At 45.5% G+C, this 20,047-nt stretch overlaps 1 protein-coding gene across 8 annotated transcripts in view; it reads left to right on the top strand.

Annotated features, from left to right (window-relative positions):
* Positions 1-20,047, top strand: part of SLC37A3 (solute carrier family 37 member 3) — a 101,956-nt gene that overhangs the window by 9,061 nt on the left and 72,848 nt on the right. For all 8 annotated transcript variants that reach the window (XR_009600456.1, XR_009600455.1, XM_027968871.3 and 5 more), the window contains 4 exons: positions 254-365; positions 11,369-11,461; positions 14,601-14,684; positions 16,552-16,697. Coding sequence is in view for 6 of the 8 variants with exons in the window: in XM_027968871.3 (XP_027824672.1) it covers positions 254-365; positions 11,369-11,461; positions 14,601-14,684; positions 16,552-16,697 (435 nt within the window). In the remaining 2 variants the exon portion in view is untranslated. The remainder of the gene's footprint in view (positions 1-253; positions 366-11,368; positions 11,462-14,600; positions 14,685-16,551; positions 16,698-20,047) is intronic.

Below are 20,047 nucleotides of genomic sequence, written 5' to 3'. Positions count from 1 at the left end.
CCATCGCATCTCCATCTTCTGGGTCCAGGGACCTGCTACAAGCGAACATGGAGGTTTATATGGAAGAAGACAAGTTAGTTGCTCCTTTGCTTAGCGGAGGCTGTTTCAATGGATAGTTCTTATAAAGCAGTACTCTTTCTTTTTTAAAAGAGAAGAATTCTAAAATGGGATGAAACGTGGCAATACATCTGTGATTTTATCGAATGTGTTTTCTTTTTTATGCATTCAGCTATATTTCCTCTTTCTTTTGTAGTTACTCGTTGCTTCATGCGTCAAGAAAAACATTTAGCAATGTCAAAGTCAGTATCTCTAAACAGTGGACCCCAAGTGCTTTTAACAAGTCAACTGAATTACTGCCTGTGGAGGTAAGCAGAAGAAAGAGCTGGGATGAATGAAGGGAACCTTGCCCTTAAATTAAGTTCTGTTTTATTTCATTCATCCTTTGGATAACTTACTCTTTCCTGTGGTATAAAATCCAAACGGTTCTGCCTGCGTTCTTAGCTTGCTCTGATTTAGGTCTGTTTTACCATTTCAACCAACTTATTTCTCACTGTTTTGAAATCACACAATTCTGTTTTTCTTATTGTTTAGTGGCTAAGTCACGCCTGACTCTTTGTGACCCCATAGACTGCAGCACACCAGGCTCCTCTGTTCTCCACTGTCTCCTGGAGTTTTTGCTCAAATTCCTGTCCATTGAGTCAGTGATGCCATCTAACCATCTCATCCTCTGCCGCCCCCTTCTTTTGCCTTTGGTCTTTCCCAGCATCAGGGTCTTTTCCATGAGGCGGTTCTTTGCATCAGGTCGTCAGTGTTGGAGCTTCACCTTCAGCATAAGTCCTTCCAATGAATATTCAGAGTTGATTTCCTTTAGGATTGACTGGTTTGATCTCCTTGCTGTCCAAGGGACTCTCAGGAATCTTCTCCAGCATCACAATTCAAAAGCATCAATTCTTTGGTGCTTAGCCTTCTTTATGGTCCAACTCTCACATCCGTTCATGACTACTGGAAAAACCATAGCTTTAACTCTACAGACCTTTGTTGGCAAAGTGATGTCTCTGCTTTTTAATACACTGTCTAGGTTTGTCATAGCTTTCTTTCCAAGGAGCAAGCATCATGGCTGCAGTCACCATCCTAGTGATTTTGGAGCCTAAGAAAATAAAATCTATCACTACTTCCAGTTGAAGTGAAGTGAAGTGAAAGTCACTCAGTCATGTCTGACTCTGCGACCCCATGGACTACACAGTCCATGGAATTCTCCAGGCCAGAATACTGGCATGGGTAGCCTTTCCCATCTCCAGGGGATCTTCCTGACCCAGGGATCGAACCCAGGTCTCCCCGAGTTGCAGGCAGATTCTTTACCAGCTGAGCCACAAGGGAAGCCCAAGAATACTGGAGTGGGTAGCCTATCCCTTCTCCAGGGAATCTTTCTGACCCAGGGATCGAACCCAGGTCTCCTACATTGCAGGCGGATTCTTTTCCAACTGAGCTATGAGGGAAGCCCACTTTCTCCCCTTCTGTTTGCCATCAAGTGATGGGACTGGATGCTAGGATATTAGTTTTTTGAACGTTGAATTTTAAGCCAGCTTTGAAACTCTCCTCTTTCACCCATATCAAGCAGCTCTTTAGTTCCTCTTCACTTTCTGCCATTAGAGTGATATCATCTGCTTATCTGAGGTTGTTGATATTTTTTCCGGCAATTTTGATTATAGCTTGTGATTCATCCAACCCAGCATTGTACATGATGTACTCTGCATGTAAGTTAAATAAGCAGAGTGACAATATACAGCCTTGACATACCCTTTCCCCGTTTTGAACCAGTCCATTGTTGTATGTCCAGTTCTAACTGTTGCTTCTTGACTTGCATACAGGTTTCTCAGGAGGCAAGTGAGGTGGTTTGGTATTCCTATCTCTTTAAGAATTTCCCACAGTTTGTTGTGATCCACACAGTCAGAGGCTTTAGCGTAGTCAGTGAAGCAGTAGTAGATGTTTTTCTTGGAAGTCCTTTGCTTTCTCCATAATCTAGTTGCTGCTGCTGTTGCTAAGTCGCTTCAGTCGTGTCCGACTCTGTGCGACCCCATAGACCGCAGCCCACCAGGCTCCCCTGTCCCTGGGATTCTCCAGGCACGAACACTGGAGTGGGTTGCCATTTCCTTCTCCAATGCATGAAGGTAAAAAGTGAAAGTGAAGTCACTCAGTCATGTCTGACTCTTCACGACTCCATGGACTGTAGCCCACCAGGCTCCTCCATCCATGGGATTTTCCAGGCAAGAGTACTGGAGTGGTGTTATTGCTTTCTCCTCCATGATCTAGCAGATGTTGGCAATTGGGTCTCTGGTTCCTCTGCCCTTTCTGAATCAACTTGTACATCTAGAAGTTCTCAGTTTATGTATTGCTGAAACCTAGCTTGAAGGATTTTTGAGCATAACCTTGCTTACAGGTGAAATGAGTGCAGTTATACAGTAGTTTGAGCATACTTTGACATTACCTTTTTTGAGGATTGGAATTAAAACTGACCTTACCAGTTCTATGGCCACTGCTGAGCTTTCCAAATTTGCTGGCATATTGAGTGCAGCACTTTAACAGCATCATCTTTTAGGATTTGAAATAGCCCAGCTGTAATTCCATCACCTCCACTAGCTTTGTTCGTAGTGATGCTTCCTAAGGCCCGCTTGACCTCACATTCCAGGAGATCTGGCTCTAGGTGACTGACCACACAATCGTGGTTATCTGGGTCATGAAGACCTTTCTTGTATAGTTCTGTATATTCTTGCTACTTCTTAATCTCTTGATTCTATTAGATCCTTACTGTTTCTGTCCTTTCTCACGCCCATCCTTGCATGAAATGCTCCCTTAATGTCTCCAATTTTCTTGAAGAGATCTCTAGTCTTTCCCATTTTATTGTTTTCCTGTATTTCTTTGCATTGTTCATTGAATGAGGCTTTCTTATCTCTGCTTGGTATTCTCTGGAACTCTGCATTCAGTTGGGTATATCTTTGCCTTTCTCCCTTGCCTTTCACGTCTCTTCTTTCCTCAGCTGTTTGTAAAGCCTCAGATAACCATTTGCCTACTTCCATTTTTTTTCCTTTGGGATGGCTCTGATCACTGCCTCCTGTACAGTGTTATGAACCTCTGTCCATAGTTCTTCAGGCACTCTGTCTACCAGACCTAATCCCTTGAATCTGTTCATCACCTCCACTGTATAATCAATCATATGAGATTTGATTTAGGTCATACCTGAATACATAGTGGTTTTCCTTACTTTCTTTAATTTAAGCCTGAATTTTGCAATAAGGAACTCTAGTTCTGAGCCACAGTCAGCTCCAGGTCTTGTTTCTGCCCACCATGTAGAACTTCTCCTTCTTAGGCTGCAAAGAACGTAATCGATCTGATTTTGATACTGACCATCCATTTGGTGGTGTCTATGTGTGGAGTTGTCTCTAAGGTTGTTGTGAAAGGGTATTTGCTGTGATTGTTGTGTTCTGTTGACAAAACTCTGTTAGCCTTGGCCTGCTTCATTTTTGTACTCCAAGACCAAAGTTACCTGTTATTCCGGATGTCTCTTGATTTCCTACTTTTGCATTCCAATCTCCTGTGATGAAAAGGACATCTTTTTTTCTTTTTTTGGTGTTAGTTCTAGAAGGTGTTGTAGGTTTTCACAGAACCGGTTAACTTTAGCTTCTTCGGCATCAGTGGTTGGGACATAGACTTGGATTACTGTGATGTTGAATGGTTTGCCTTGGAAAATGAACCAAGATCATTGTGTCATTTTTGAGGTTGCACCCAAGTACTGAGTTTTGAACTCTTTTATTGACTATGACTTTTGAAGAGCAAGCTTTTAAGACTAGATGGCTAGATTTCTTGACTGGGGCTTGACCAGTGCTGTGTGCATAGTGAGTACGTTTGATCATTCACTGACGTGCCATTAACCCTAAAGATGAAGTGGCCAAGAGAGGTCATGTGCTCTAACCTCTCAGCCAGCATAAAATTCTTTCTTAACCATCATTGAAAGGTGACCACCCAGCTTCTGCTTTAGTACTTCAGGGTGAAGAAACTTGTTTTCTCAGGTGGACAATTGCATTTTTATTTAACTCTCATTATTCAGAAGTTCTTTCTTATGCTAAGGGGAGAATGTTCTCTTTAATTTTGATCTTAGGTTTTATCCTGAGCTGTGCGTACTAAGTTGATTCTTGCTGCCTCTCAAATATTTGCGGAAAATCCGTCTCCCTAAATTTGTCCTGTTTAGGCGGAACATCTGTGCTGCTTCTTCAACTATAGTTTTGTGACGCCAAGCTCTAAATGTGCTATTTCAGGTACAGGCTGATCAGTATATAGAATAACAGGATTGATTTAGGCACTACAGTTTTGGTTACACTGCCTTTGTTTTTAAGGTCATTGATTGGGGTTCCCAAAGACCACCCTCAATTTGGTGATTCACTAGGGGGACTCACAGGACTCAGCAAATGACTCAAAACTATGGTTGATTACAGTGAAAGGATACAGAGCAAAGTCAGCACAGGGGAAACACATAGGGTCAGGTCTAGAGGAAAGCAGGCAAAAGCTTCCAAGAGCCCACCCCCGTGCGTGCGTGCATGCATGCGTGCGTGTGTGTGTATGTGTGTATGTGTGTGTCTCTCTCTCTCTCTAGAGGAAAGCAGGCAAAAGCTTCCAAGAGCCCCCCGTGTGTGTGTGTGTGTGTGTGTGTGTGTGTGTGTGTGTCTAGAGGAAAGCAGGCAAAAGCTTCCAAGAGCCCCCCGTGTGTGTGTGTGTGTGTGTGTGTGTGTGTGTGTGTGTGTGTGTGTGTGCGTCTAGAGGAAAGCAGGTAAAACCTTCCAAGAGCCCCTTGTGTGTGTGTGTGTCTATGTGTGTCTGTGTGTCTGTCTGTCTGTCTATCTAGGGGAAAGCAGGCAAATGTGTCTGTGTCTGTCTGTCTAGAGGAAGGCAGGTAAAACCTTCCAAGAGCCCCTTGTGTCTGTCTGTCTGTCTGTCTGTCTGTCTGTCTGTCTGTGTGTCTAGAGGAAAGCAGGTAAAACCTTCCCAGAGCCCCGTGTGTGTGTGTGTGTGTGTGTGTGTGTGTGTGTGTGTGTGTGTGTCTGTCTATCTAGGGGAAAGCAGGCAAATGTGTCTGTGTCTGTCTGTCTAGAGGAAAGCAGGTAAAACCTTCCAAGAGCCCCTTGCGTGTGTGTGTGTGTGTCTGTCTATCTATCTATCCAGAGGAAAGCAGGCAAATGTGTCTGTCTGTCTGTCTAGAGGAAAGCAGGCAAAACCTTCCAAGAGCCCCTCGTGTGTGTGTGTGTGTGTGTGTGTCTGTCTGTCTGTCTAGAGGAAAGCAGGCAAAACCTTCCAAGAGCCCCTTGTGTCTGTGTGTGTGTGTGTGTGTGTGTGTGTGTGTGTGTGTAGGAAAGCAGGCAAATGTGTCTGTCTGTCTAGAGGAAAGCAGGCAAAACCTTCCAAGAGCCCCTCGCGCATGTGTGTGTGTCTGTCTAGAGGAAAGCAGGCAAAAGCTTCCAAGAGCCCCTTGTTTGTGTGTGTGTGTGTGTGTGTGTGTGTGTGTCTGTCTGTGTGTCTGTCTGTCTGTCTGTCTGTCTAGAGGAAAGCAGGTAAAACCTTCCAAGAGCCCCTTGTGTGTGTGTGTGTGTGTGTGTCTAGAGGAAAATAGGCGTGTGTGTGGGTGTGTCTAGAGGAAAGCAGGTAAAACCTTCCAAGAGCCCCTTGTGTGTGTGTGTTTCTGTCTATCTATCTATCCAGAGGAAAGCAGGCAAATGTGTCTCTCTGTCTGTCTAGAGGAAAGCAGGCAAAACCTTCCAAGAGCCCCTCGTGTGTGTGTGTCTGTCTGTCTGTCTGTCTATCGAGAGGAAAGCAGGCAAATGTGTCTGTGTCTGTCTGTCTAGAGGAAAGCAGGTAAAACCTTCCAAGAGCCCCTTGCGTGTGTGTGTGTGTGTCTAGAGGAAAGCAGGCAAAACCTTCCAAGAGCCCCTCGTGTGTGTGTGTCTGTCTGTCTGTCTGTCTAGAGGAAAGCAGGTAAAACCTTCCAAGAGCCCCTTGCGTGTGTGTGTGTGTGTGTCTGTCTATCTATCCAGAGGAAAGCAGGCAAATGTGTCTGTCTGTCTGTCTGTCTAGAGGAAAGCAGGCAAAACCTTCCAAGAGCCCCTCGTGTGTGTGTGTGTGTGTGTCTGTCTGTCTGTCTAGAGGAAAGCAGGCAAAACCTTCCAAGAGCCCCTCGTGTGTGTGTGTGTGTGTGTGTGTGTGTGTGTAGGAAAGCAGGCAAATGTGTCTGTCTGTCTGTCTAGAGGAAAGCAGGCAAAACCTTCAAGAGCCCCTTGTTTGTGTGTGTGTGTCTAGAGGAAAGCAGGTAAAACCTTCCAAGAGCCCCTTGTGTGTGTGTGTGTGTGTGTGTGTGTGTGTGTCTGTCTGTCTGTCTGTCTGTCTGTCTGTCTATCTAGGGGAAAGCAGGCAAATGTGTCTGTGTCTGTCTGTCTAGAGGAAAGCAGGCAAAACCTTCCAAGAGCCCCTCGCGTGTGTATGTGTGTGTGTGTGTCTGTCTGTTTCTCTAGAGGAAAGCGGGCAAATGTGTCTGTCTGTCTGTCTGTCTAGAGGAAAGCAGGTAAAAGCTTCCAAGAGCCCCTTGTTTGTGTGTGTGTGTGTGTCTGTGTGTCTAGAGGAAAGCAGGCAAAAGCTTCCAAGAGCCCCTCGTGTGTGTGTGTGTGTGTCTAGAGGAAAGCAGGCAAAAGCTTCCAAGAGCCCCTCGTGTGTGTGTGTGTGTGTGTGTGTGTCTAGAGGAAAGCAGGCAAAACCTTCCAAGAGCCCCTCGTGTGTGTGTGTGTGTGTGTGTGTGTGTCTAGAGGAAAGCAGGCAAAACCTTCCAAGAGCCCCTCGTGTGTGTGCGTGTGTGTGTTCACTTAGTCGCTCAGTCATGTCTGACTGTCTGCATCATAGATGTGCTTAATTCTTCCAGCAACAAGTCCTGACACCCCGGTGAGGTATTGTCTACCAGGGAGTCCCGTTGGAGACTTGGCGGCAGGATTTTTATTGGGGCTCGTCATACCGGCATCCTCTGCCTGGCACGTATGAAAATCCCACATTCCCATAAGAAAAGCAGATGTTCAGCACAAACCGTATTATTGGGACAGGCAGTGCAGGCACAGGGAGCCACTCTTCGCAGGGAATGATGGGAACCGTCCCAAGTCCCACGGTTCCAGGGGCCAGCCTTGCCAGATAGATCTGTTTAAGGAGACGAATCAGGTCTGCTGTGCAACTCCTGCCAGTAACCAGGTCACCTTGTTGGTGCATGTTGAACTTATATTAACTTTCCTGCTAAGATATTTATTTACTTACTTATTCTAATTGCTGCATATTAAAATAGGTTTCATGGGAAACGACGCTGATTCTGGGAAAGATTTCAGGCAGGAGGAGAAGAGGGCGGCAGAGGATGAGATGGTTGGATGGTATCACCAACTCAGTGGACATGAGTTTGAGGAAACTCCGGGTGATAATGAAAGACAGGGAAGCCTGATGTGCTGCAGTCCACCGAGTTCAAAGTGTTAGATATGACTTAGCGATTGAACAACAACAACAAATTTTGATTTGTTCAAAACTGTGGATTCAGGAGTTCAGATGGATTGGTTATGTAGAAGTCAGGTTCCGACTTATCTGGGGATCTTTGTATTTCGGTACCTGCCCTGGTGGAGAGCAGTGCCAGCTTTCCATTCCCTTTAATATCCAGGTTTTTTCTTTGCTAAAGGCTGCTACTGGGAGCAGAGTGGCTAGGGCAGTATTTACTTTCACTCCTCCTGTGTTTCTGTGTCTATAACTGTCTTAACTCTAGCTTCCCTCCGAGCCTTCCTTTCTCGTCCAAAATGGAAAGATTCTTAGAACCAGAAGTATGTGTAAAGTCTAAAAAACGTTTTGTTTATATATATTATTCAACGTTTCTTAAGTACCCTAAACAGTATCTTCAGAAGTACTTATTATAGCTGTCATGTTTATGTATAGCTATCTTAGGTGCTTTACAAAAGACGTTAAGAAGGCACAGTCTCTGTACCTTGAGACTTTGTAATGGATCCCACTGACATGGGCAAACATTGGAAATAGTAAAAGAACATAATATAAAATCTATGTTTATAGATAACGGAGAGGAAATGGTTGAACCTAATATTTGAGGACAACTTGACTGAAACTTACAATTTTTTTTAATACAAGAATTTTTTTTTCTATTACATTAGAAAGTCTTACCACTCCAGGCAGCACAGTCCTTCCAGCGTGCAGAGTCTAAACTTCTTCTCTCCAGTCTAAAGCAGAATTCAAGGTGCCCTCAGCGTTCCAGCTCAACCTTGACCACAGATGCTCTTAGCTCCGGTTCTCACGGCGCCCAGTACCAGAGCCTGAACACGTGTCAGCTTCAGCTCATCCTCTGTGCGCCGCTTCAGGAAGCTCTTTCATGTCAGAAGTTCCCCCACCCCATGCAGAGCTGTCACTCTGTGATAAACATTCTCGCTTAGGAAGCCCACACCGCAACCTTCCGTGCTTCCAGGAAGTGTCCCAACGCGTAGCAATCCTTGTAGCTCAATACAGGCCCTCCCCCACAAGAACAGCAAGAAGAGCCTCCGTCTGCGCAGGCCGCTAAGGCTGGCCCTCCACCTGGCAGCTGTGCAGGTGCAGGCCAGCGTGTGAGACTGGCAACTCAGAGTCACTCTGTCGGTGATTCCAGGCTCATTTCCTTCTCTTTTAAGGAAATAGCTGCCGGTAAACAAATCTGAATAACGAGTTCATCTGTCAATCCCTCTTACAAGCAAAAATGACCTTTGAACTTGCGACCCACACAGTTTTCCTCAAGACAGCTATCTTCTCGCCCGTTAGTATAGTTGTCTTGATCGGAGCTGCATTATTGATGTATGCTCTCTTCACCAGCCTTTTTTCTTTCATCCTGTTTTCTGAATCTTTTTGTTCATCCTGCTTTTTTTCTTTTAGTTTTGGGATTTGTACTTTTGAAGGAGGCAGTCACTAGTATCTTCAGCTGAATTCTGGCAGTGAAGCAGAAAAAAGCTGTTTAAAATCTGTCCTTTTTGTGACAGCCACACCTGCAGGGAGTTTTCGGTGGCTTCTCATGAGAGTGAACAAAAAACCCTTGAAACCTGGAGCAGCTGCTCGGATGTGAGCTCTGGCTCACATTGGCTTGTGCCCCACAGGGCTTCATCCTGGGTCCTGTTGAGCCTGAAGGGGATCAGGAGTCAGAGCTTGTGGCTCGAGGGAAAGATGGTGAGGCAACTCTCGTTGGAAGTATTTAGGGCCCCACGTTGTCACCCTGACGTACTGATGGGTCTCAGTTGTGAGTGTCTCTTCCGCTCCTGAAAGCAGAGTGTGTGTGTTAAGGCATCAATAACAAGACAGATGGCACAAGCCACACAGAAGTGAGTCACTGGACTATAATCACAGTTTATATATTCTCTTGACAATTTGGGGATTTTTCTTTCTGTGAAGTGATGATGTATTTTCAGAGTTGCTGCTTATGGTTTTTCTCTTTAATATTCTTTTTCTAAAAAAAAAAAATCATTGTATTGAGTGAGTTATGTTATTTTTGGCTGTGCTAGGTCTTTGCTTCTGTGCTAGCGTTTTCCTTAGTTGGAGAGAGCAGAGGCTACTCTGCAGTTGCAGGGCACGGTCTTCTCACTGCATCTTCTCACTGCAGGGGCTTCTCGTTGCAGAGCACGTCGGGGCTCTGGGCGCACAGGCTTCAGCAGCTGCGGCACGTGGGCTCGGTAGCTGTGGCTCGCCGGCTGTAGAGCACAGACTCAGTAGTTGTGGCACACGGCATGTGGGGTCTTCCTGGATCACAGATTGAACCCATGTCTCCTACACTGGCAAACAGATTCTTTACCTCTGAGCTCCTGGGGAAGGCCCTCTTTTTAATATTCTGAAGTCAGAAAGTTTTCTGTTTTACAAGATTTTCTGTTTTTGACGTGGGCCACTTTTAAAGTCTTTATTGAATTTGTTACAGTATTGCTTCTGGTTTAGGTTTTGGCTTTTTAGCCTGCTTATAGGGTCTTAGCTCCCTGACCAAGGGTTGAATCCTTACCCTCTGCATTGCAAGGCGAAGCCTTAACACTGGACGACCAGGGAGATCCCCCAATTTTCTTTCCTGTAATAACATATCTGAGAAACCATGTAGTACAACTCCCTGATCTGGAGATCCCAAAGAGCTATGAGTTTGTATTTATAGAAACTTACTGTTTCAGAAATTAAAACTGAGACGTTTTAAAAATACATTGGTTTTAAGTTATTTAAAAATGAACTAAATAACCCATAACATGTTAATAACAAATAATATTTCATGAAAAAGGAGTTTTTCAAAACAACAAAAAGAACCACTTGCTAAGGAGAGTGACACTGACTTACATTTTTGCAAATCTCCTCCTGTCTGACTTAATAGAAGACAGTGGATTTTCATGTCTGCTTCTGAATTCAGTCTCTTGTAGCAGGATCCTTTGAAGGGTATGAAGAGAGTTTGGCTTCCAGAGATACATAGTGGAAAGGGGAGAAGTATTTTAATAGCCTTTTTAGTTAATTGTGGATATTTGTCTTTGATACTGTACCAGAATTTGACAAGAGGCAATTTCTTAAAGGTTAGTGACAATGTGGAATCTGAAACTATATTAATTAACTTTTTCATCCTCTTACATTAAGATCTATTTGTCTGTCTTGTCCTTTGAATGGGTCTTGGAAGTGACAGGCTCATTTCATTCTTTTTTGGAGGAAATATCTGCCAGAAACCCAAATCTGAATAACTAGCCTTTATCTGTCAGTCACTCTTTCAAGGAAAAATGACATTCCAGCCTGCAACTCACAGTTTTCTCAAAACAGCTGTCTTTCTTTGGTGTGCTGAGTGCTAGATGCATATTTTCTACTTAATGGCACAGATTATTTAAAAAAAAGGGGGAGTGGGGACTCGGGCCAGATTTAGTAAGATTAATACTTTTTAATGCTTGATAAATATTTACTGAGCGTCTAGTATGTGCCAAGGACCTTCTTCAGTGAAACTGCCGCTTTTGGGCCCTGTGAGGCAGTGAAAGACGCAGTGCTGAATGGTACAGTTTGGCATAACTGCCTCCATCCATGCCCAGGCACAGGAGTTTACCTACCACTGCTTTTGCACCATCAGTGGAACAGTTAAAAGGGAAGAAGCAGATAGCGTTTTAGTGTTACTATGCAAATCGTTGTGGCCTCATGGACCTGTTTGCGCATGGGGTTTCCTCAGGTACAGAGCGCTGATATGCTCTTTTCAACCTCCCCAGGTTTCCGTGAGGGTGGGCGGAGGTGGTTCCAGAAGGTGCTTTGGCCCAATGAGTCTTAACAGGTTCTTGTTGTGTGACCTCAGATTTGGAGCAGCAACCATTTGTTTCCCAGTGCAGAGGAAGCCACTCTTTTCCTTGGAACGTTGGACACCATTTTCCTCTTCTCCTATGCCGTGGTAAGTTTTAGAACACTAAGCTTTTCTGTTGAGGAAAGATGTAAATGACTTCACATCTTACCAAGTTGGTGAGGGATTTTGAATGTGCTGACTGAGGAGAGCTCAGTTTCCCTGGAGTTTATATTTTGTGTCCTTCCCGTCCATCCATCTATCCATCTGTCCATCCCTGTGACAGATATTTCGAGAGCGCCTAGTGTATGCCTTGTAGTTTTCTCGTTGAGGGGAATTTGTCAGTGAGCAGCACGGGAAAACTCCCAACCGTTAAAAAGCTTCTGTTCTTGACTGGGAACTAAGAGACAAACAGTAATACAATGCCATAAGGAAGGACATGACTGAGTGTGTTCAAAGGTGGTAAGTGCTGTAGAGTAGAACCAGGCAGGGAGTGAGTTTGTCCCGTAGGTAGGATGGCCAGGAAGGACCTCGAGAAGAGCAGAGAGACGAGTGTAGGTCGAGATTTCGGATCCCTTGGCATATAGATGATTTTTTTCAAGATTGGATGAAAATCATCAAGAGAGTTGCTGAGGACAGGCAAGAGAGGACAGGGAGAGTTGATGAGGTGCAAAGACTGAGCTGGGCCTCAGGAGAGGAGTTCCCGCATTTCCAGCTGGGGAAGTCGAAGGATTGGGCGGGGAGGCTGGAAGGGAGCAGGAGAGCCACACGAGGGTGACCGGGCCAGCTCTGACTGAGGTAGTGTCCTGGAATCAGGCAGCCGGAGTCCCTGACTGGTCATCAGGAACATCTGGTGGCTGCAGAGGTGGCTTGGTGGTAAAGAACCCGCCTATCAAGCAGGAGATGAGGGTTCAATCCTTGGGTGGGGAAGATCCCCTGGAGAAGGAAATGGCAACCTACTCCAGTATTCTTGCCTGGAAAATCCCATGGACAGGGGAGCCTGACAGTCCATGGGGTCACCAAGAGTCAGATACGACTGAGCAACTAAATAGCAGCAGCCGTGCATGTGATGTGAAATACTGGGTGAAAGTCCCAACGTCATCTCCACATGCTTATTTGGGTAATTGTTAGAATATCCCTTCTGTGAAGAGAAAACTTACAGACACACACAGTTGGAGCGGATGTTGGATCCTTCAGCCCAGCCTTTTCAGTACAGAATCTCATCCAGTGGTGCTTCTCCTTCAGCCGTTGAGGAAGTATTAGAGGAAGTCTTGTGGTCTCATGGTGGCTCAGTGCTAGCAAGTAGCTATGATACTCAGTATCAAAATGGAATTTAGCTTTTTTTTGGATCGTTTCCTTATCTATAGAGTTATGATGATTAAAATATAGTTGTCTATAGGATTAAATAGGTTTAGGAGATAAAAGATATGTGCCATGAAAAAATCAATGATCTGGACCTCTCTGGCTGTCCAGCATTTAAGACTCTGTGCTTCTAGTACAGGGGATGGGGTTTGATCCCTGGTCAGGGAGCAGAGATCCCACCTACTGTGTGGTGCGGCAAAATAAAAAAAATTAGGGATCATAGCTCTTTATATTGAACTGCGTTTCGTTCTGTAACTTTCAGGTATCGTCTGGGCATGTGGAGCAGCACAGAGTAAATTAGGTCCCTAATGTGAAGCACAGTTGAGAGATTTTCTTCTCTGCCTTTACTATAAGGTTGCTGTTGTTTAGTCCCTCAGTCGTGCCTGACTCCTTTGTGACCCCATGGACTGTACCCCGACAGGCTCCTCCACCCATGGAATTTTCCAGGCAAGAATACTGGCATGGGTTGCTATTTCCTACTCCAGGGGATCTTCTTGACTCAGGGATTGAACCCTTATCTCTTGTAGTGGCAGGTAGATGTTTTACTGTTGACCCACCAGGAAAACCCTGTGTATAGCATAACACCCTGTAAATTGGAGCTTTAGAAGGTACAATCTTCTCTAACTCTGGTGGGTGCCAAAAGGTTGACAGTAATGAGGGAGAAACATTTATTATGATGTTTATCATCTAAATTTTCTCTTATGTGTGTGTGTATGAAAGTCACTTAGTCATGTCTGACTGTTTGTGACCCCATGGCCTATACAGTCCATGGAATTCTCCAGGCCAGAATCCAGAATACTGGAGTGGGTAGCCTTTCCCTTCTCCTGGGGAAACTTCCTAACCCAGGGATTGAATCCAGGTGTCCTGTATTGCAGGCAGATTTTTTACCAGCTGAGCCACAGTATATCTGTTATATGTATAATATAGTCAACTTATTAGAAACACCTGTATCTGAATTCAGGTATTCAGTTAAGACATTTATTCATTTTACATATTTGTGGCAGAAACCTGAGGTGTGTTGCCCTTAGCTTGTTGGTCTGCCTTCCTGCTGTGTGTGTGCGTGTGTGTGTGTGTGTGTGTGTTAGTTGCTTAGTTGTGTCTGACTCTCTGCATCCCTATGGACTGTAGCCCGCTAGGCTTCTCTGTCCATGGACTTCTCCAGGCAAGAATACTGGAGTGGAGTTGCCATTCCCTTCTCCAGGGGATCTTCCCAACCCAGGGATCGAACTCAGGTCTCCTGCACTGGCAGGTGGATTATTTATCGTCTGAGCCACCAGGGAAGCCCGGAAAGTCCTGCCATGAGCTCAGCCTTTTAATTCCTACCACTCAGTGGGAGGAAAGCAGAAGGCAGAACACTTGTACTTATCTTCAGCTAATTACCGTCTGTGCCTCCCTGTGCTCCTTGCCTCCTGGTGTGATGAAGCCCAAGGGTTAGATGAGCAGGCAGGGCACGTGGCCCCATCGCTTCTGTTCTGTGGGACACGTTGTAACATCTTCATTCAGAATGCAAATAGCTCAGACGAATCCCTCTGGGAAAGCAGATACTGATGCTGGAGTTCATCTGTTGTAGAAGATGCAGTATATTTGTGTGCTTGTTTTATTATAATTCTTTTTTTCCCCTAGGTGTCTCAGGCAGTTAGGGGGATCAGATAGGAGGAAAATTTGCACTGAATTACATTGTCTTGGTGCATGCAATGTTTACAGTGTTGCAGAAGCAGTTGTCATTTCTTGAAACACTGGTGAAACTGATAGAGAGGTTAGGCTGAGCGCAAGAGTGAGGTTTAGTCTTTGTGTTTTGTTTGCGTCATTTGCTTTGCTTTGGAATGTATCGTACTATTTCCAGGCTGTGTTGTTACCCAGAACTGTAAAATGAAATGCTTTCTTCTAGGGCCTTTTCATCAGCGGCATCGTCGGGGATCGGCTGAACTTGCGATGGGTTCTGTCTTTTGGCATGTGCTCTTCTGCATTAGTGGTAAGTTGTTTTCATTCCAGTTACTGTTATCTTGGCCAGGAATTTTAGAATCCAAGCAAGCCCCCTACTTCTGTCTATAGAATAGAATAGTAAAATGAATCTTCTGTTTTCTGATCCCTTCCTTGGGTGCCTTTTTGGTTAAGGGACATCTTGAGAGTGTGATTTTAATCACACCCCTTCCTTGATTCTCAGTCACCAACAAAGGTCACAGCATAACTTGAGTGGCGTCCATTGCTCTCGAGAACCCGGTCCCAGCTCTCTTCTGCAGTCTTGTCTGCCCTGCGTGTCAGCCCTCTGCTCTCCCAAACCAGGCTGCCTTCCGTGGCCCTCCCGTATCTGCTCCTTTCTACCTCACTGCTATTGCTCCTGCTCTTCTTCCTACCTTCAGTGTCCTCCGCGCAGCTCTTCATAGTCTAACTCAGCGTCTCCTTCAAGTCACTGGCCAGATGACCCTTGTTTCCTCATGCCTGACTTTATTTGCCCGTCTCTTGGAAGTTGTCGCTCCCTGTCTTGAGCCCCTGTCCCTGACTTTCCATGGAGGCACTTCCTTTGTCTGCTGCTCAGCCTGCTTGTTTCAGGTCAGCCTTGTTGCCCCTAGGAGCCTTCAGCAGGGTGGTGGAGCCCATAGACTCAGCAGGGCTGCACTGACAGGCTTTCAGGCCTTCCCTTGCAGCTTCCAGCTATGGTTTCTCCATGCTTCAGGCTCCACTTTTTAATACCTGCACCCCAAGGTTGCAGTGAGGGTCCTGCGAGTCACTGTGTGGGGGGCATTTAGAATGGTTCTTGGCGTATTCAGTGCTCTAGAGGGCAGGATCCATATTAGAATCTTCTGTATTTGTTCACAAGCATTTGTTGATTGAATAAAAGCATGGAGCTTAGTTAGACTCTATTGTTTTTCAATGTCTGCCATTGGTGTATGGGGAAAAATTATTTTCCTTTATATTTCAGAGATTGAAGCACTTTATTCATAAGCTGCTCACCCACATATATGTACAGACTGTTTTAAAACCTGGTTTAGGGTTTTTCCCTAAACCCAAATGAACTTTTTGGCCAACCCAATGTTTTCTTTCTTTTTTTTTTTTTTTTTAAGCACACTTTTAGAAAAGCTGAAGTGTGTCCATAAACTCCCCGTAAACTCCCCCTTTGCAGTGCACAGTTTTTGAATTTTGACAAGTGACTATAGTCCTATAACTGCCACCTGCCTTCTGTCCCAGGCCTCTGGCACCTGCTGCCCATTTTTCTGTATGGTTTCCCTCATTGCAGAATGTCATGTAGCTGGAATCATACCATATTAGACATACACCATTTTTAAACCCACGCCAAACATTCCCAAAGGAGATTGACTACAAATAAAACGCCCACCCCGAGCAGAACGCCTGGAAAAAAGCAGTCACTTGATACATGCCACCGAATGACTGAGTCAGTCGCAAGCTATGCTGATGCACTGAGTAGCCACGGTTAGTAAAAATAGCTGGTGCTTTCTGGCCCCACCGTGTGCCTGGAAATTTACACATGTTCTGGTGGAAATCAACACACGTGCATTCCAGTAGTCTTTTTTACCGTCCTCCATAAACAAGAAGAAAGGGAAATAGATGTAAGATGAGGTCACACAGTGGGGACTCAGTTTTTTAGAGTGGAAGATGCAAGCTGGAGGGATGGCCCTTGCTGTGTTTTATGCTGTTTGCCATCTCTGCCTCTCTGGTCAGGGGTGGTTTGATGCTTGTCTTGCTCAGGGCCGCTCTGAGCAAGGGCACCTGGAGCGTCTCTGCAGAGTCTCTCAGACATTGAATGTGTCTATCATGGAGGGTCTTGGGTCGGGGTGTCCATGTGGATGTGACATGCGTCTTGTTCTTCCTTCTGCCCTAAGGTGTTCATCTTTGGCACTCTCACGGAATGGCTGCATTTCTACAACAAGGGGCTGTACTGTAGCTTGTGGATCCTGAACGGCCTGCTGCAGTCCACCGGTTGGCCCTGCGTCGTTGCTGTTATGGGCAACTGGTTTGGGAAAGCTGGGTATGCCACTTTCTTCCTCTTTCATTTCTCTGTTTGATCGTAGTTTCAATATCTGATTGGTCAGATTTGTCAGTGTCAATTCTTTCTATCCCTTTTTTTTTTAATTTAAAAATTTTATTGTAGAGTATAATTGCTTTACAGTGTTACAGTGAAGTGAATCAGCTGTATGTGTACGCATATCCCCTCCCTCTGGACCCTCCCTCCCACCCACACCCCAGCACGGCCTCTCTAGGTCATCGCAGAGCACCGAGCTAAGCTCCCTGTGTCAGACAGCAGCTTCCCACTGGCTGCCAGCTTTGTACTTGGCAGGGTATATACGTTAGTGCTGTTCTCCCAGTTCATCCCTCCCCCCTCCCCCCTTCCCTTACCCCTCTGTGTCCAGCTGCCCATCACTTGATCTTTTCAACACCACCCATGTCTTCCCTCTATTTTAGGAAGTTGAGGATAGCGGAGACAGGAGGTTTCACATCAGTGGACACTGGAGACAGTGTGCGCTCTATAGCGAAGGTCTGGCCCGTGAGACACGTTCACAGCACTGTTCTGACTGTGGTCAGACTTTGAGTGTGGCTGAGGCAGTACATCTCAGTTTTGTTTTTTCAAATCTTTCCTTTAGAGAACACAGATAACACATTGTAGTGATAGAAATCTTGCATGCCATCTCATCATGTATCTTCCTGTGGGTTTTGCCTTCCCTGTTTTTGAGACTCGGTGATCTAATGTGACCTTCTAAAATTAAAGATAAGGAAACTGAGCTCAGAAGTTGTCCTTGGGACTTGCCTAGAGTCACAGAACGCAGGCTTTAAGAAGATGCAGATGATGAATGCCAGACTTGGGGCCTTAGTTAAATTGGCCATTTCCCCCCAAACCTTCTGGCACTTATCAGTTGTGTGTGAGGTGGTGTGTGATGGGGGCCATGGCATATGGATGGGCACCTGCTGACGGATCTTCGGGGCCACCCAGGAGGACCCATACTTAACCTACAGGAGGGAAAATAAGTAGAGATTCCCAAAGACTTGGCTTTGTTTCTCATTACCGTTCGTGACGCTCTGCCTTTGTTGTTTATCATCATTTATGATTCTCTGCCTTCAGGGACTGTTAGTCTGGATTTCTAGCTTTTGTCCTGGGTAAGATATTCATGTGTTGTGAAGCGCACATGTATTTCATGGATAGCTCAGTCTTTTTGTTTACTCTCTTACGTCTGGGCCGGTGTACCCAGCAGGTATTACCCACCCGCCGTGGTGATCAGCGCATGCTTTAGGCAGCTCCTCTCGGTTTTCCAGCTTCCCCAGTTTCCTAATGGGAGTAATGGTGCTTGTCGATAATGATCTGTATTTGTTGTGGAGTAATGTTTATGTTCAGTGTGCTAGTAATTTCTTCTTTTCTTTAATACTGTTACTTATTTTTGTTTACACCGGGTCCTTGTTGCTGTATGTGGGCTTTCTCTAGCTGCGGTGCCTGGGCTGCTCACGGTGGCTTCTGCGGTTGCAGAGCCCAGGCTGTCGGGGCACAGCTTCGGTAGTCAAGGCTCTCCGGCTCTGGAGTGCGGGCTCAGTGGTTGTGGTGCACGGGCTTACTTGCTTCTCGGCATGTGGAGTCTTCCTGGACCAGGGGTTAAACCCGTGTGCCCTGCACTGGCAGGTGGATTCTTACCCACTGTACCACTAGGGGAAGCCCTGTGCTAGTGACTTATGTTTCTTTCCAACTCTGCTGTCACTGGGTTAATAGAATTGATTTTCAGAGGTACTAATTCCCCAGTGATACTTTAAAACCCTTATTTATTTATTAGCTACACCAGGTCTTATTTGCAGCACGTGGATCTTTGTCACATCTTGTGGGATCTTTCCTTTCAGTGCAGGGACGGCCTAGTTGTGGCGTGTGGGCTCCAGAGGGTGTGGGCTTCAGTAGTTGAAGTGCACGGGCTTAGTTGCTCTGCGGCATGTGGGATCTTAGTTCCCCAAACATGGATTGAACCCACATCGTCTGTGTTACAAGGTGGATTCTTAACCCCTGGACCACCAGGGAAGTCCCTCCCCTCTTATGCTTTAGTTTTCTTTTGGATGCTGTGTGGGTGCTGTTTATTTGTATTAAGATTTTTAAGGTAATGTCTTTCCATTCATGATTTTTGAAAATTATACCAAGGCTACTTGATTATTGTCATGAAACCAGCTATTTCAAATGAACAAAGAGAAATAAAGGGAAAACCACCTGAAATGCTGTTATTTCAAGATAATCACTTGAACATGTATCATTTTGAGATAACCCTTATCTGAGCTTTTCCAAATTGGATGACACTGGGTGTTCGGTAGCAGTGACTGGACATTCTTAGCTCTTCATTATTTCTCTCTTTCAGTCACAAAGACAAACAGGACGTTCAAGAAAGCCATTAATTATAGTTCACTTTTGAAAGTAAGGCATTCTGTTTTTAAGCGAATAACAACTAGTAAGTGAAATTGATGCTGCTGCACTTGACGCAGAGTGACTCTTCCTGTGAAATGTAGCAGTAAACCACAAAGTGCCAGTAAAACCGTGACAACTTACAGTCACAGCTGTTTTCAGCAGTTTCTTCCGAAATGTCTTTGATCAGCGTGTTCTTCAGACCCTGACCTTTGCTCTTCTCTCTAGGATCCTCTTGGTAGGTTTTGTGTTTTAAAGGCTTGGGGCGTTATTGTCCTGATGAAAATATAGAGATTGTCTAGTTCAAATCATTTGATTTCCAAGTGAAAAAATTTGAATGATCTACTGAAGACGTTGCCCTGGAAAGCTGTTACCATGTGAGTCATATCCCTCCTCCCGCTGTCAGGGGTCATTGTTTTTTTGATGCCTCGCCGTATAGCATGCGGGATCTCAGTTCCCCAATCAGGGATTGAACCCGTGTCCCCTGTATTGTGAGCTGGGAGTCTTAAACACTGGGCCGCCAGGGAAGTCCTGGGGTCATAGTTTCTTAGAGCGCATCGAGGCTGGTAGTCCTGGTAGATACGCCTGTGCAGGCCCCCGCTGTCAATCTGCCCCTGCACCCAGGCCTTTGAGGAGCACAGTGCTTTCCAGATGAGAGTGTCGAGCCCGGGCCGTGAGCTGCTGCGGCGGTCACTCTGCACAGCTGGAAGTGGCTTCTGAGCACGTTGTGCCACTGTAGAGTGTTGTCTCCCTCTCCGTTTTTGTTTTTGATTTTTTTGGGCTGTGCCTCGTGGCATGTGGATCTTAGTTCCCGAACCAGAGATCAAACTGGTACCCCCTGCATTGGGACCTCGCAGTTTTCCCCTCCGGACCACCTGGAAAGTCCCTGCAGTATGTTTTCATGTCTCTCTTCTCCCATTCGGCACAGTATTGTTGAGATTCATCCATGTCTGCAT

Source organism: Ovis aries, chromosome 4, assembly GCF_016772045.2.
Source record: "Ovis aries strain OAR_USU_Benz2616 breed Rambouillet chromosome 4, ARS-UI_Ramb_v3.0, whole genome shotgun sequence".
Classification (NCBI taxonomy): Eukaryota; Metazoa; Chordata; class Mammalia; order Artiodactyla; family Bovidae; genus Ovis; species Ovis aries.
The sequence above is the reverse complement of the archived record's forward strand: the minus strand, read 5'-3'. Positions and strand labels throughout refer to the sequence as shown.